At 41.7% G+C, this 17,337-nt stretch overlaps 1 protein-coding gene across 1 annotated transcript in view; it reads left to right on the plus strand.

Annotated features, from left to right (window-relative positions):
- DNAH11 (dynein axonemal heavy chain 11) overlaps positions 1-17,337 on the plus strand; it is a 335,983-nt gene that overhangs the window by 228,463 nt on the left and 90,183 nt on the right. Inside the window, exons 58-62 of the mRNA XM_089917707.1 lie at positions 895-1,008; positions 3,077-3,220; positions 4,116-4,298; positions 5,968-6,069; positions 11,918-12,052. Of these exons, the coding sequence (XP_089773833.1) occupies positions 895-1,008; positions 3,077-3,220; positions 4,116-4,298; positions 5,968-6,069; positions 11,918-12,052 (678 nt within the window). The remainder of the gene's footprint in view (positions 1-894; positions 1,009-3,076; positions 3,221-4,115; positions 4,299-5,967; positions 6,070-11,917; positions 12,053-17,337) is intronic.

Consider the following 17,337-nt stretch of genomic DNA (forward strand, 5'->3'; position numbering starts at 1 on the left):
GCCACAGCTTTGAAAGTCACATTTCTGCTGAGGACAAAGATTTTATTCTTCCTGGACATTCGAGTTCTATCAGTGTTCTAAAGGGAGGAGGATAGAAACCCCAAAGGTTCTCATTTTGGCTTGGTTCGAGTTTACCAACATGGCTTCCCTATATCCATATTATATGTGTTCATGCCAGGGGGCTAATGCAAGACCCTCTTTGGCATGTGAATAGTGTCCCTGGACCCTCAACAGTAGAGCGGACAGCAAACATCACGGTCCCATTGCCAAAGATAGACCTGGGTTGTTGCAGCTGTAGTTTCTTACCAAGTCCTTAGAGAAAACAAGAATTAATCTTCATAAAAATTTTTTCTGTGATTAAGCATGCATGGGATAGAACAATATCTTCTAGCCAGTTGAACAAAAAAGCTTCACATTTATTCTTAAAAATTAGTTAACGTGACCTTTAGGTAATGTAAATGTGAGTAATCAGGTAATGTAGGCAAGCTAAATGTAAGGAAAAATGAGAGAATTTTAGCAAACATATTTTGTGGTCTAGGTTACTGAGCCAGCTTGGATTTTCACTTGTTCAGGACTTGCTGAAAAAGAAAACTGAAGAACAGAGGAATTGCTTAATCTTGCATTTATTACTAGTGGCACCTTGTAACTAAGATAGAGTCTGCCTTGGAGCATTTTGATATTTGATTCCATTTGTGTTGTGTATTTTGTGTGTGTGCAAAGCTTTGTGTATACACTGTACCTGAAGGGAAGTTAGTCTCTACAACAAATTCCTCCCCTGTTCAAATACAGACGAATTATTGAACAGTGCCTCGGAGGCAGCCTGCATTTTTCAGTAGAGATATCTGAGATGATAATTTGTGTACGTGGGTTTCTGTGTTTTTCCTCTTTGATTAGGTGACAGCTATTCAGACTGAAGTGTCCCAGAAACAGAAGGAGTGTGAGGCCGACTTACTTAAGGCTGAGCCCGCTCTGGTGGCCGCGACAGCTGCTCTCAATACACTCAACAGGGTAAGGATGATTCCTTGGCTCAGGGTTTCCTCAAAATAATATTTGGAGATTATTAGAGTTTGAATAACTGAACTAAGGGTGAAATTCATGCAACCAAAGAGTTTTGAAAAAGGAAAGAAAGTCCCATTAAATGTTACAGTTGAAACAAATATTTGAGGTCATCATTGTAGTTGACCTTCCTTTCCCATCCGGGAGTTTGTCCTTCTTCATCCCAACAAGCGGTCTCCTTTTGAATACTTCCAGTGCCATGCAGTTTATACTCTTATGAAAGGCAGTTCTATTGTTAGCAATTGGATTCGGCCCAAGTCCAGTGATTCATATTATGTGTTGCTTTAAGAACCAAGTGAGGGATTCTCTACTTCCTCTGGATATAAAAAAATAGTATTAATGAGAGACCCTCAGGAAAAGAGCAACAGGCTGGAATCAAAGACACCTAGGTTTGACCCACACCGTTTTTCCTGGCTTCACGTTATTAGCAAAACCTCACTGAGCATTCGAATTCCCATAAGAGAAAATAATCTGTGATGGTCAGAAGGAGAGATGGAATTATGGGCAATGTGATTCTAAGAGCCTACAGCTGGTCTTGCCCCTGGGTTCTACTAGGCCTCTGGGGTGAATCCTAGGGCATTACTAGGCCTGAGGATCTTAAATTCAGCTTCAAAGAGGAAAGGATCCAGACATTCCCTGCTCTTCAAAGAAATATTCATTTCTCTAAGTATTCTTTTGAAGGAAGTAATTTTGACTGTGAACAGCGATGTTCACTATAAGAAACATGGATGTTTCTTATAGTATTACCATAAAGCTGAACAATTTAAAAGAACATACGTATACCATGATGGAAGATTGATTATTCTGCATTCAAATATCCTGCTGCCATTAAAATTATATTGTTGAATCCTAGCTAGCAACAAAATGTTCGTGATGTATTAAGTGAATAAAGCAGATTATAAAATAGGATTTAGTGTAACGTTTTTTAATAAGAATATGTTTGTGCATAGGAAACAATTGGGAAAAAAATAATAGTAACTGATTATTTCTGAGTAATGGAATTTTGTGTTTTCCTCTTTCTGAGCACTAGAATGTTTATTTTCTTCTTTGTGCTTTGCACTGGCAACTTTTCCTCTGAAGATATTATTATATACTCAGTCAAAATAAAATAATATCACTTAAATGTAAAGCTCAGTATATTTATAAATGATGAAAGAATCTTGGTTACCCAGCTCTCAGTTAGCATTAGCATATTTTAAGTTTTTGCTTTTGCTCCTATTTTCACACCCTTTCTGTTCTTTGCAGTCATTTCCCAAATAAATAGCCAGTTTATGGTAATGGAGGAGAATCAGGTTCAACATTTGATGAGGCTTTATAAGCAAGAGTGTATAATATAGCTCAGGACATTTCACAGGAAATCCTTTTTAAAAAAACATGTATCATGAACCTACATATACTTCTTATAGATACTAATTCTTGCTCCAAAGTATTTGTCCTGATACTGGTGATTTACCCCATGAATACCATCTGTTGAGTAAATCAAGATTCTGACCTGCAGAGGTTAAGGAGGAATGCAGAAAGGAGGTTCAGCCTATGCGGGCATCTTCCCAGTTGACAGTCATTATAGTGTAATAGAAGATGTTTTTTGTGCATGTAAAGCAGAAAAACAAAACTAAGAGACTCTGAACTAAGGGACTCTGTTTCTGGGAGGGCCTGGTTAAAAGGCAAATATATTCCATAGACCCATAAATGCCTTAAAACCTATATGTTTATGAAATTCCCTGGACTCAGTGTGCAAGGCTCTGCAGGACTGGTAGATCAGGCAGATACATTTACTTGGAAGCCAGAAAGGGCAGTGATGTTTCCGAAGTACCAGAAAAGCGCCCAGCAAGAACTGAACCTCCTGGAGTTCCACGGTGGTGGGACCCCCGGGTGGGCGGCAAAGACTGCCCAACCGAGACTTGTGTGGAAAGGAGAGGGTGGAAAAGACCAGCCACTGAAGACCAGCTTGATGACCTAACAGCTGGTCTTGAGAAACCAGACCTCTCCTGGTCTTGAGAGTGTGTGTGCTTTTTTTCAGGTCAATCTCACTGAGTTGAAAGCCTTTCCCAACCCTCCAAATGCAGTTACCAACGTTACTGCAGCCGTGATGGTCCTTCTGGCTCCCCGGGGCAGAGTGCCAAAAGACCGGAGTTGGAAGGCAGCTAAAGTCTTCATGGGAAAGGTATCAGGCAGCCCGGCAACGTGAAAATCCCGACAATTTCTCTGTTTAGTACTGTGGTTATACTTGACAGCAGGGGTGGGGGAAGGATGGACTGGGCATTTGGGATTAGCAGATAAGAACTATTATATATATAGAATGGATAAACAACAAAGTCCTACTGTATAGCACAGGGAACTATATTCCATGTCCTGTGATTAAGCAAAATGGAAAAGAATACGAAAAGAATGTATATATACGTATAACTGAGTCACTTTGCTGTTCAGCAGAAATTAACACAACATTGTAAATCAACTATACTTCAAAAAAATAAATTTTTGAAAAAACATACAATTTGAGGAGAAAGAGGAAAGCTATAAAATTCCCAACTGCTAAAAAAAAATCATCTTCATATTTGCTAAGTGTAATCTGCTGTATGTTCTCTAGACTTAGAATTTTTGTTTGCCAAGTTGGAGATTAGCGTAGGGTTGTAGCACACCTAAGTCAACACCAGCAGCCGTTGGAAGGGTGCTAATTATTTTCAAAATTATGAAAGCAGTTAAGTGTAGGAGGGAGAAAATTACATGGATGTCTTATGCTGGAAAAATGTTACTAATGTACACGAAGGTGAAGCAAAGGGATTTTGGGGTATGTGTTTTTCTTTTTCTTTTCTTCAAAATGTGAATGCCTCCTGTGCAGGGACTGAATATTTTACCCTGGGATAGAAGGGATTTTAAAAGTGTCCATTGCTAATTCTAACTTTATACTCTAAACACTGAAAAAGTCAAACAGTGGGATAAATGGAGCTTGCCAATTTTGCCTTTGTAATGTGAGTCCTAAAAGCTGATTTTAACTTTTGATCTTGGAATTTTCTCTGCCACTCAAATGGCTCATTGCAATAAGTCTTTTTGCCTTACAGGTGGATGATTTTTTGCAAGCGTTAATTAACTATGACAAAGAGCACATTCCAGAGAACTGTCTAAGAGTGGTGAATGAACAGTATTTGAAAGACCCGGAGTTCAACCCAAACCTGATTCGGACCAAATCTTTTGCAGCAGCTGGTCTCTGTGCCTGGGTCATCAACATCATTAAGTTCTATGAGGTATATCAGTTGTGATCAGATGGTTTACGGGTGTTATTCAGGAAGGGCCGTACATATATTAATTTCTAGGCCAGCAAAAAATGTAAAATAATTTAACATTATCTGAATAAGATAAAGTTCTAAGAATGAGACCTGAAAGTGTCAGATTAAACAGAATTCTCTACAGGAGGATATTTGAAATGTTGGAAACTATCTTTTTTTAGGGTAGAGTGAGTAGCTTCTTTTTTTTACTTAACTAATTGATTTATTTTATTTTTGGCTGTGTTGGATCTTTGTTGCTGCATGCAGGCTGTCTTTAGTTGCGGTGAGAGGGGCTACTGTTCGTTGCGGTGCATGGGCTTCTCATTGCGGTGGCTTCTCTTGCTGTGGAGCACGGGCTCTAGGCCCGTGGACTTCAGCAGTTGTGGCACGCGGGCTCAGTAACTGTGGCTCGTGGACTCTAGAGCGCAGGCTCAGTAGTTGCGGCCCACGGGCTTAGTTGCTCCATGGCATTTGGGATCTTCCTGGACCAGGGTTCAACCCCATGTGCCCTGCCTTGGCAGGCAGATTCTTAACCATTGCACCACCAGGGAAGCCCGAGTGAGTAGCTTCTTTAGATCAAATAGCAGCAATTAATTTGATTTGATTAGATAAAAGCATGTTGGGTAGATTAATTATATTTATTTATTAATTATATTTATTTATCAAATACTTGTCCGTCAGTTATGTCCCAAGAACTTTGCAAAGGACTAGATGTAAAAAGGGAACAGTACATGGCTCTCCACTGGGAGGAACTGTCTCCTTTTTGTCTTGGAAGGTTGTGTGTTATACCCAAAGATGGAATTGCTGAGGAAATGCCAGTGTCATTCCCAGAATGATTTTCAGAAAATTGGATTATGTCCTTTACACGGGAGGCCCACAGGAATAGGACCCTGTCAGTCTGTCCATCTCTTTAGTGGAAGCCTGTATCAGGCAAGACTGCAGACAGATCACAGCTGATGGGCAGCCTCTCCCCATAATGACACACCTGACCGCTGTGCTGGCCTCACATCCTAGGTGAAAAGATGAGCCCAGAGCTAGACTGTGGCTGTGTTCTGTGTCATTTTGCTATAAAATAGGAAATAAAATTTAATTTCCTTTCTCTCTCCCCAATAGGAGAATAATTGATCCACTCAAGCGCTGAAACCACTCATTCAAATAACATTTAAGGTGGCCAGGAACTTAGAAAAGAAAGTGTGGTTAATACTGGGTGAGGACATCTCCCACATTCCTTCCTAGGTTCAGAGAATTTCTCTACACAGCTTTTCTGCCTTAAAGGCTAGACCTGATCCCACCTTCAGCTGTAGTTCCTATACACTACAATTTATGATGAAATGAGGATTATCTCCAAATTTTATGAAAAACTAATTTTAGTATCTTAATAGTATATGACGTGTATAGCATTTTATGCAAGTGCTTGTAACTCTAATGTCCAGAATAAATGAATAAACAGTAGAAAGCTTAGAGGACTTGGTAGGCTGGGTGGATTTTTGTTCTGCCATTAGGTAGTACCATGGCTAAGAATAAACACCAAATTTCTAGGTCACGTAGAGATTTTAATTGTAAAGCTTCCAGCAAACGTAAGACTGAATGATTACTTGTCTTTGCCATCTTTACTACCTCGTGAAATAACCCCCACGTGGCTTTTCAGGTCTACTGTGATGTGGAGCCCAAACGGCAAGCGTTAGCCCAAGCAAACTTAGAACTGGCTGCAGCTACTGAAAAACTAGAGGCTATCAGGAAAAAGCTGGCGGTAAGTGCAGACTCTAACGCTGAAGAAGTTCCCGAGACATGGAACCCCTCCCCGCCTTAGGATCCCACTTTCAGAGAGGACCACCTCGGAGACCTACCAAACAGGAAGGAATTTGACCTTTCATGGATGTATTCCTTTATATTCTCCTTCAGTACATATTCCTTATCTGCTGTATGCTGGACACTGAGCTGGGAAAGTGGGAACTTTGATGGTTTCTGCCCTTAAGAAACTTTGCAAGCGTTAATTAACTATGTAGCGTTAATAAACTTTGCAAGCGTTAATTAACTATGTATTAATTAAGTAGAAAGAGTGTAGCCCACAGTGATTAAAAAGCAAGGATTCTGGAACCAGAGTGCCTGGGTTTATATCCAGGCTCCAGTATTTACTGTTTTGCCCTGCACGAGTTAGTTAACCTCTCTGAGCCTCTTTTTTCTCAACTGTGAAGGAGGTATTATAATAGCATCCACTTCTTAGGATCGTGAGGATAAAATGACAGTAGTTCATATTGAGAATTTAGTAATCAATATGAATTCATATTGAGAATTTCACATGGTGCCTGGCATATAGTAAGTGCTTAGAAAACACTAACTACAAATATTATCACCATGACTGTTTTTACAAATATATAACCAGTCATTGTAGTCCAGTGTTATAAGTATATATGTGACTATATCTAGAGTGCAGTAGGAGTGCCAGAAAAGAGCCCAGAGAAATTAGAGAAAGTTTTATAATGAAGGTGTACTTGACATGAGCTGTGAAAATTACTTGCAAGTCACCAGGATAACTAGGTCAGGAAGGGTATTCCTGGTAAAGAATGAAAAAAAGAGGGAAGAAGCAGTTGGTAGACTTGAAGAGTCCTAGTAGGCCAGATGCCGAAGATGGGGGTTTGGGGGAAGGTTAGGAATAGCAGGAAGTAATGGTGAGCAAAAGCAAAAGGTGAGCAAAAGGCTTCTCTGCCTTTCGTGCTGCAGAATTTAAATTTCATCTGACCTGTAGTATTGGGCGTTGGAAAGATCTTAGTACGTTAATGACTCACTTTTCATCGACTGAATGGAAGCTGGAGGGAGGGGGTCTAGCTGCAGAAAGACAAGTTAGAAGCATGTGGGTCCTGTTAGTGGGTCTGTGGGTCTGCAGTGGGTCCTGTTAGGGCCTCAGCTAAGGCAGGAGCAGCCACAGTGGAGACGGCGAGATAGATTCAAGGCTGCTGACAGGATAGAGAGGGAGGGGGAGGCGTACAGAATAGAGATGATGAGTTAGAGGTGCCTGACAAGGTAGCATGCAGTAATACAGTCAGAATGATAAGGCTGTGTAACCCTGGCAACTTAGGGAAATCCTCAGAGCTTCAGTCTCTTAACTGTAACGTAGTGATAATAACAGCTAACTCTCAAGGTGGGCATTTGTGATTTGGGGCTCCCCAGAATCCAGTCCTACCTACTTTAGGTGATAACAGCCTGGTTTATCTCTGGGGAATTATCTTTCCTCATTGGATACACTCAGGTAGGACTTTGACCAAGGGTACATTTTCCTGTCATGGCTGATGACTAGGTATGTGGTCCAAGTTTTGCCGATTTGATTCCCCGCCTGCCCCCCCACCCCCAGCTCTAGAATTTGAATCATCAGCCAAAGAATAAAACTGAAAACAGAGTTCATGCATTGTAGAGACAGTGTCCAGTTGAAACTTTCCAAGAGTTGCTATTCCCAAGTCTCCCTGGAGCTCTGGGAGCCTATGTGTAGTTCTTTGCCTTTCGCTTCTTTGGAAGAGCTCCCCCATTTTGAGGAAGTTCCCTTCAGCCTAAATTAGCTGGAGATGGTTTCTGTTGCTTCCCACCTATAAATTCTGGTGGATCGAGATGCTATTCAGTGTGCTGTACACAGTCGATGCTTCATAAATGTTCGTTCCCACTCTCTTTGTGTAGAAAACCCAAGTGAAGATGTTCGGGGTCAGAACTAGAGTTTGAAAGAGAAGCCTGGCTCAGCAACATAGATTTGGGAGTCGCTGGCGTGAAGATCACGTGTGTAGAGAGGTTGTCCAATGGGAGTGCAAAGAATAAGGAGCAGTGGGAGCTGAGGGCAGACCTGAAGGAGGATGCTCCCATCTTGGAGGAAATCCTGCCATGGGTCTCTGAGCAGGTGAACTCCGCCATCACCACACCTGGGCTCTGGTGCTCACAGTGGCCACGCAGCCAAGCCCAGCTTCTTATAGAACAGGACTTGAACTTGGCCTGATTATGTCTGGGGCCACTACTGTCAACAACGACGACAGCTGATTTAGACAAATTTAGGAAAAACATATTAATTTTATTAAACTTAGCTTCATTCATTGGTCAAAGTTCTCACTGTTAACTTGACTAAGACCTTTAGAAAAATGTTGTCATCTATTATTAATGGCTTTATGTAAATATTAGAAGCAAGTTAATGTTCATGGAAAAGTGATGAGAATGCTCATGTGTGATTCTAAAGTTAAGACTTTCTGTGGTTGTGGAACTAGTCATCTTTTGGACACAGCCTGCAACGAGCTGAAAAGAACTGCTCACCTCAGTTGATTTCAAAGACCAACAGTAGAAGCAGAGGTTCTTATATTAATAAGCTGCAAAAGTAAGTTTGCAGACACAGAGAAAAGAAGACAGAGTAACAATAGCAATGTCTTTATGTAGATTGGTCCCTTCCATCCCCCTTCCAAGAATGGATTTCCAGAGAGTAGTTATTAATGCAACAGAATCTCTGGCTGCATTTCCCTCCAACATTCAGTTAGATGGTAGTAATGTGTCAGTGTTCATGTCCTGGTTGTTGTGGTTGTTTTTTTTTTAATTTATTTATTTACTTATGGCTGTGTTGGGTCTTCGTTTCTGTGAGAGGGCTTTCTCTAGTTGTGGCAAGCGGGGGCCACTCTTCATCGCGGTGCACGGGCCTCTCACTATTGTGGCCTCTCTTGTTGTGGAGCACGGGCTCCAGACGCGCAGGCTCAGTAGTTGTGGCTTACGGGCCCAGTTGCTCCGCGGCATGTGGGATCTTCCCAGACCAGGGCTCGAACCCGTGTCCCCTGCACTAGCAGGCAGATTCTCAACCACTGCGCCACCAGGGAAGCCCCCATGTCCTGGTTTTGATGGTTATATTGTGGTTGTATAGGAGAATGCCCTTTGTAGGAAATACACTACACCCTGAAGTAAAAAAAAAAAAAATTCTCTATGAAGACTGGTCATGCCAGTCAACGACAAACTCTGCATAGATTCTTTCTGTTGGTACACAGTCAAATCAAGGTTTAAGCCCAGGTGAAATGATGTTTTTTGGTAGCTTTGCTTTCATCTCCTTCAGCCTCTCTTTTTTCCTCCCTCATGGGCTTTCCCTCCTTCTTGCCTTATGCCTCCTGTTGCCATCTCACCTAGAAAAGCAGGGCTGTGTCTCTCAGCACTTATGCTGTGATGGAAATGCATTCGTTAACCAGTATTAGTCTCTTTGTTTTTGTTCTTTCAAGTCTTTATCTCTAGTTTCAGACTAAAAGATGGCCTCATATTGAAGGTTGAGTAGAAAAAAACAAACTGCTGAGCTGGAGGGGAAAAAAGGCCATCTTGTCTTTCAAACACACAGAGCCTACGAATGGCCATGAAAAAGTCCAAATTCGGTCTCTTTAGGGTAGTGTTTCTTAAAGTGTGTTCTCTCGACCAGTAGCAGCATCAGTGTTGCCTGGGAACTTGTTAGATATACAGACTCTCAGACCCACCTCAGGCACACTGAATGAGGAACTCAGGCAGGGAGGCCAGGAATCTGGGTTTGATCAAACCCTCCGGGTGGTTCCGATGCACACTTAAGTTGGAGAACACTGGTTTTTAGGGTGTCTGGTGGGCTGAGGTGTTCGGGCTAAGCGCCTCCTTCCTCACTCCATTTACTTCTAGAACCTGAAACGCCAGGGCCTGTCAGGAACTGTGAAGGGACCAAGATTTTACCCTACTCACAGGCTGCCAGGTTACCTGCCACAGTTTCATAGATGCCGGCAGAAGACGTGAGACACGGGATGCGTGGGTCAGAGAGCAGAAGACTTTGTTACCCATAGCCCGGCAAGCAGCATGAGCCTCGTGCGTGCCTCAGCTCCCTTGTCTGCCATTTCCCGTGGGAGTGACGCACAGTGGACCAGCTGAGGCTGTTCACAGTGGGTTTGTGTCACAGCTGAGAAATCCCATCTTAGAAAATGCCCCATATAAAGAAGGCAGCGAGTAAAGCTGCCCAACCTTTGCCCCACAGGGAAACATCTCTTTAGTGTTCTGGTCAGGAAGCAAATCTGTCCTCTGCCCTGAAAGAAACACTGTCTCTATTTCCTAAGCCTATTTGCTGTGCAAACATCTTGCAGAAGATAGTCCAGAACAAGAGCTGTCAATGCCTCTTCACAAGAGGCAGAGAAACACGTGCGAGAGCCTGTGGTCTCCCAAGACCCAGCTCCCCTTCCCAACTTTACGAAAGGAACCAGTATAAGAGTTTATACCTTAGTTCTATGTATATTTAGGTCAACCCTATGAATTGGGTAACATTATTGTTTCCATTTTTTAGATGATGAAAGTGAGGCATGGAGAGCTTAAGTAGACAGCCCACCTTGAGGCTGCTTAGCTGATAGCAGAGTCCAAATACGAACTTGGGTGTCTGATACCAGAGTTTACATGAGCTTCTGTGTTTTATAAAACCACAAGTACTTTCAATAACCTAGAATATACCTCCAGGTATTATTCATTTTTATCTGACTTCTAACCGTTAATGTGTAATATCTCCTCCCATTTCTCATAAATTTGACCTATTTCGGCTGTAAACCTTAAATATGATGCACACTTTTTTCTTTTTTTAATTAATGATATAAATTAAATAATAATGTAATAATTGGGTCATTGACAAATAGCGGCAGTCTCTAAATTATAAATATGGTACGTACTACAAGTTTACTTATTAAAGTCTCTTGGAACTTTGCATGTATTTACAAAAACAATGTTATAAATCTTACTTAGGGTTGTTAGAACTTGCAGGTAGCAAGATGATATAGTAAGGAGTCTCCTAAGTACTTGATATCTTAGTCAAGGCTTTTTTGGCTATACATAATAGAAACCCACATAGCAAACCTTAAGCCAAAAAGTACACCAGGATGACTCATGGAACTCTGAGGTAAAAAAGTGTATGACTAGGTCTCAGGAGGCATGAGATCCAGGAAATGGGAAGCTGCCGGGAACGTGTTTAGGGCTGTGTGACTTCTCACTGTGCTATCTTTTCATTCTTTCTTGTTCTCAGGAATGGTTTCCCCTGCTTTCCCATGGCCCTGGTGGAAGATGGTCCCTCTCTAAATGAAGGCCTCCAAAATGTACACATCTTCCTGGGTCTTACGATGCTAAAGACAGTGACATACCTCTGAGTTTCAGTCCCAAGTTTCCAGAAGAGAAAATCTGGTTGTCCAAGCCAGGTCAGGTTGCTGAGGTCTAAAGGGGCTCTTTGTTGCCTGAGTTATAGACCCCTGAGAAGTGGAAAGAGAGTCAGTAGGTGGAGAACCAGAAGATGCCCGTCATCCCTAATAAAGACGGAGGGTGAGGTGTAGGCACAAGAGAGGGGACAGGGCACGCAGGGCGTGCTTGAGTCAGCAGGGCACATCCACTCACCCTGGTCGCTGTCTACACTCTGCCCAGTGCAGGAGGAAGGCGAGAAAACTGCCTGGTAGCCCTGATACATTTCTTCCCTAACGTGTGTGCTCTCAGGGGCAAAGGTCAAAGGAGGGAAAGAGGCTCATTTCATTTACCTTCAGGTAGTAGGTGTTTCAAGACGATTGTAATGTTTGCACTTTATCTACAAATGGCTCACGAGTTAATTTTGACTCTTGTTGTAGGATTTGGATCGAAATCTGAGCAGACTCACAGCTTCATTTGAAAAAGCAATAGCCGAGAAAGTCCGGTGTCAAGAAGAGGTGAACCAAACCAACAAAACTATCGAACTGGCTAACAGACTTGTCAAGGAACTTGAGGCAAGTTATCCTTTTCTTCCAAAATTCTAACTGAAATATTCACAATCAGCTTTGGGAGATTTTATCTTTATTTGTGGTCAATAAGGACTAACTAAACATGGAATCAACAACAAACGGGAATACTCATCATTCACACAGTAGTTCTAGCTTACCGAAAGGAATAAGTGATGGATTCTGTGTGTTTTTCAGTGTATAGCCATGGACTCAGTGGTTTTCCTAAGATCTGTTATAAACTCAGGGCAGCTGTTAGATAACAGAGGTCTGAATCTTTTATTACACATTTGCAATTGAGTTCTACCAATAAAACATTACCTCAAGCTAAACCTGCTTGGTTTATTGGTTTTCTTTGACATCTTTTTACAAGTGACTGATACGCTAATGTTAATAGTTATTCCATTAAATAAAGATTTTTTAAATCTCTTTAACTTTCTCCGCTTTGAACATGAGTGGTAGAAAAACATATGGCCCTTGACATCAGTAAGTCACAGATCTTTTTGCTCTCCCATGTCTAATATATTCAGACAGTGGAATAGTATTTGACCATAAAAAGGATTGAATTACTGATACATGCTGCAGTGTGGACTAACCTTGAAATATCATGCTCAGTAAAAGAAGGCAGACACAAAAGGCCACATGTTTTATGATTCCATGTATAGTAAATGGCCAGAATTGGTAAATCTATAGAGACAGAAAGTAGATTGGTGGTTGCCAGGGGTTGGACAAGGGGGCAGGAGTTTGGGAGTGACTACTAATGGGAATAGAGTTTCTCTATTGTGTGAGGGAAACATTCTAAAATTACTAGGGATGATGGCACGGATCTGTGAATATATTAAAAACCACGCAGTTGAATACTTGAAAGGATGAATTTCATGGTATGTGAATTAGATCTCAATAAAACTGTTATTTTGTATTTAAGTGCTACCTAAAAATATAGAACTGCACTATTAGAAATGCATTTACTAGTATTTTGTTGAAGATCTATGTTCATCAGTCAGTGGTATTGGCCTGTAGTTTTCTTTCTTTGTGACATCTTTGTCTGGTTTTGGTATCAGGGTGATGGTGGCCTCATAGAATGAGTTTGGGAGTGTTCCTCCCTCTGCTATATTTTGGAAGAGTTTGAGAAGGATAGCTGTTAGCTCTTCTCTAAATGTTTGATAGAATTCGCCTGTGAAGCCATCTGGTCCTGGGCTTTTGTTTGTTGGAAGATTTTTAATCACAGTTTCAATTTCAGTGCCTGTGATTGGTCTGTTCATATTTTCTATTTCTTCCTGGTTCAGTCTCGGCAGGCTGTGCATTTCTAAGAATTTGTCCATTTCTTCCAGGTTGTCCATTTTATTGGCATAGAGTTGCTTATAGTAATGTCTCCTGATCCTTTGTACTTCTGCAGTGTCAGTTGTTACTAATCCTTTTTCATTTCTAATTCTATTGATTTAGGTCTTCTCCCTTTTTTTCTTGATGAGTCTGGCTAATGGTTTATCAATTTTGTTTATCTTCTCAAGGAACCAGCTTTTAGTTTTATTGATCTTTGCTATCATTTCCTTCATTTCTTTTTCATTTATTTCTGATCTGATCTTCATGATTTCTTTCCTTCTGCTAACTTTGGGAGATTTTTTGTTCTTCTTTCTCTAATTGCTCTAGGTGTAAGGTTAGGTTGTTTATTTGAGATGTTTCTTGTTTCTTGAGGTAGGATTGTATCGCTATAAACTACCCTCTTAGAACGGCTTTTGCTGCATCCCATAGGTTTTGGGTCATCATGTTTTCATTGTCATTTGTTTCTAGGTAGTTTTTGATTTCCTCTTTGATTTCTTCAGTAATCTCTTGGTTATTTAATAGCATATTGTTTAGCATCCATGTGTTTGTATTTTTTACAGATTCTTTTTCCTGTAATTGGTATCTAGTCTCATAGCATTGTGGTCAGAAAAGATACTAGATACGATTTCAATTTTCTTAAATTTACCAGGGCTTGATTTGTGACCTGAGATATGATCTATCCTGGAGAATGTTCCATGAGCACTTGAGAAGAAAGTATATTCTGTTGTTTTTGGATGGAATGTCCTATAAATATCAATTAAGTTCATCTTGTTTAATGTATCATTTAAAGCTTGTTTTTCCTTATTGATTTTCACTTTGGATGATCTGTCCATTGGTGAAAGTGTGGTGTTAAAAGTCCTCTACTATGATTGTGTTACCGTCAGTTTCCCCTTGTATGCTGGAGAGCGTGTGGAGAAAAGGGAACCCTCTTGCACTGTTGGTAGGAATGTAAATTCATACAGCCGCTATGGAGAACAGTATGGAGGTTCCTTAAAAAACTAAAAATAGAACTACCATAGGACCCAGCAATCCCACTACTGGGCATATACGCTGAGAAAACAGTAATTCAAAAAGAGACATGTACCACAATGTTCATTGCAGCTCTATTTACAATAGCCAGGACATGGAAGCAACCTAAGTGTCCAGTGACAGATGACTGGATAAAGAAGATGTGGCACATATATATAATAGAATATTACTCAGCCGTAAAAGGAAATGACATTGAGTTATTTGTAGTGAGGTGAATGGACTTAGAGTCTGTCATACAGAGTGAAGTAAGTCAGAAAGAGAAAAAGAAATACTGTATGCTAACACATATACATGGAATCTAAGAAAAAAAAACAATAAATTGTTCTGAAGAACCTAGGGGCAGGACAGGAATAAAGACGCAGACGTAGAGAATCGACTTGAGGACACGGGGAGTGGGAAGGGTAAGCTGGGACGAAGTGAGAGAGTGGAATGGATATATATGCACCAAATGTAAAATAGATAGCTAGTGGGAAGCAGCCACATAGCACAGGGAGATCAGCTCCGTGCTTTGTGACCACCTAGAGGGGTGAGATAGGGAGGGTGGGAGGGAGACGCAAGAGGAAGGAGATATGGGGAGATATATATATATATATATATGTATAGCTGATTCACTTGGTTATAAAGCAGAAACTAACACACCATTGTAAAGCAATTATACTCCAATAAAGATGGTAAAAAAATAAAGAAAATAAAAATTAAAAAAAGAAATGCATTTGGCTGAAGGTGATAGAAAAGTTGATTTACAGTGGCTTAAACAAATGGGAGTTTTTCACATATTAAAAAAATTCCAGAGGTAGGCCATTATCAGTGTTGATTCAGGTAATTAGTGATCAGACCCCTAATCTCTGTACAGCCTTCTGCTGCTCCATACTTAGCATGTGTCCATTCACCCTCACACAGTTTGCAGCCTGGTCACTGATGGATACTACACCTTTAGATTCAGGCAAGAGAGAAGAATCTGTAGCAGCTGGATTTTTCTCCTTTCATAACAAAAACTGAAGTTTTCCTGGCAACCCCTTAAGCAAACTTAACTAAAGCACTTAACTTTCTTTAGCCAGAACTAGAGTGACCACACCTAGCTGCAAAGCAGGCAGGGAAACTGAGAAATGGGGTGATCATAATCAGCTTAGCCAGTCACAGTTCATCCCAGAGGGCTGGACACATTAACCCTCATTTGAGAATCAGAGTTCTCTTACAAAGAAAGAAGGGAGAAATGTAAGGTACAATGGGTGGGGCTGGGTGATAGCCTGATTTCTTATAAATAGAGTAGACTTTAAAAAATCTAATTTAGGGCTTCCCTGGTGGCGCAGTGGTTGAGAGTCCGCCTGCCACTGCAGGGGACACGGGTTCGTGCCCCGGTCCGGGAGGATCCCACATGCCGTGGAGCGGCTGGGCCCGTGAGCCATGGCCGCTGAGCCTGCGCGTCCGGAGCCTGTGCTCGGCAACGGGAGAGGCCACAGCAGTGAGAGGCCCGTGTACCGCAAAAAAAAAAAAAAAAAAAATCTAATTTAAATTTACTACAAATTTAAACCCATCATCCCTCTGAAGTTCATAGTTTATTATACATAAACTCATAGTTCACTCTGCAAAATTCACCTCCATTCCGTTTCATTAATTGCAAGTCTTTTCTTCTAGTTGTTATGGTCAGAAGCTCTGAAATCACCCTTTTGCTCTCTTTCTCACACCCATATCCAATCCTTCAGCATGTTGGACTGGCTCTACCTTCAAAGTCCATTCAGAATCCCAGCATTCTCACCACCTTGTCCTCGCCACACTGATCCAAGGCCACCAGCATCTCTCCCTTGGAGTACCGCTGTAGCCTCCACCGTCACCCCCAAGGTCCACTCCCCTTTGTGCAGCTGAGTGATGTTTTTTAAAAAATTAAGTCCAGGGCCTCCCTGGTGGCGCAGTGGTTGAGAGTCCGCCTGCTGATGCACGGGACACAGGTTCGTGCCCCGGTCCGGGAAGATCCCACATGCCGCGGAGCGGCTGGGCCCGTGAGCCATGGCCGCTGAGCCTGCGCGTCCGGAGCCTGTGCTCCGCAACGGGAGAGGCCGCAACAGTGAGCGGCCCGCGTACTGCAAAAAAAAAAATATTAAGTCCATTCATGTTACCACTCTGTCAGAATTCCCGGGTAACTAATTGTCTCACTCAAAGTACAGTCCAAAGGTTTTACCTGGCCTACAGGGCTCCCCGTGATCTGGCTCCTGGACACCTCTGTCCTTGCTTCTGCCACCTTCCCTCCGGCTCCATCTTCCCTGTTCCTCACCCTGCAAGTCACTCTCCTACCTCATAACCTTTGCCTTTTTCCTCCGTGTGGCTCCCCCACTTCTTTCAGATGTCTGCTAAAAGTTCTCCTTATCACACGGTTTTCCCTGACCTCCCTACATTAAACAGCATTCACCTTGCCCCCTGCACACACACACACACACACACACACACACACACAGCCACACACGCAAACCTGTAGCTCTTTCCACTTCCTCTGCTTTATTATTTTTTGATAGCATTTACGATCACATGACACACACTGTATATGTGCATATATGAACACATATACTTTTTTGTGGTCTTTTTCCCCTAACTAAAATATAAGCTCTCAAGAGCAGGAACTTCATTTTTTTTCTGCACTGCTTGATCCCAAGCATATAGAATGGTCCCTGGCACATCATAGGTTCCAATATGTATTTGTTGAATGAATGAATGGGTGAGTTTTGGGAGTCTCCTGTGTTGAAAAAACATTCTGGAGCCCTTTGAAGACTCATTTTTCTTAGATCAGTTGAGAAATTCCACAGCTTCTAGTGGAGTTTATACCGGCTTCCATTTAAAGTGATAAGATCTAGGCAGTTTGAAGGGTTTACGGTTTATGAGGTACCTGTGGAAAAGAAAAAGTGCCGTTGAATTAGACTTACTTGAAGTAGAGAATGTCTGAAAGTTTTATCAAG

Source organism: Delphinapterus leucas, chromosome 9 (assembly GCF_059928025.1).
Source record: "Delphinapterus leucas isolate spDelLeu-1000000601 "Yukka" chromosome 9, BTC_Dleu_Yukka2, whole genome shotgun sequence".
Classification (NCBI taxonomy): domain Eukaryota; kingdom Metazoa; phylum Chordata; class Mammalia; order Artiodactyla; family Monodontidae; genus Delphinapterus; species Delphinapterus leucas.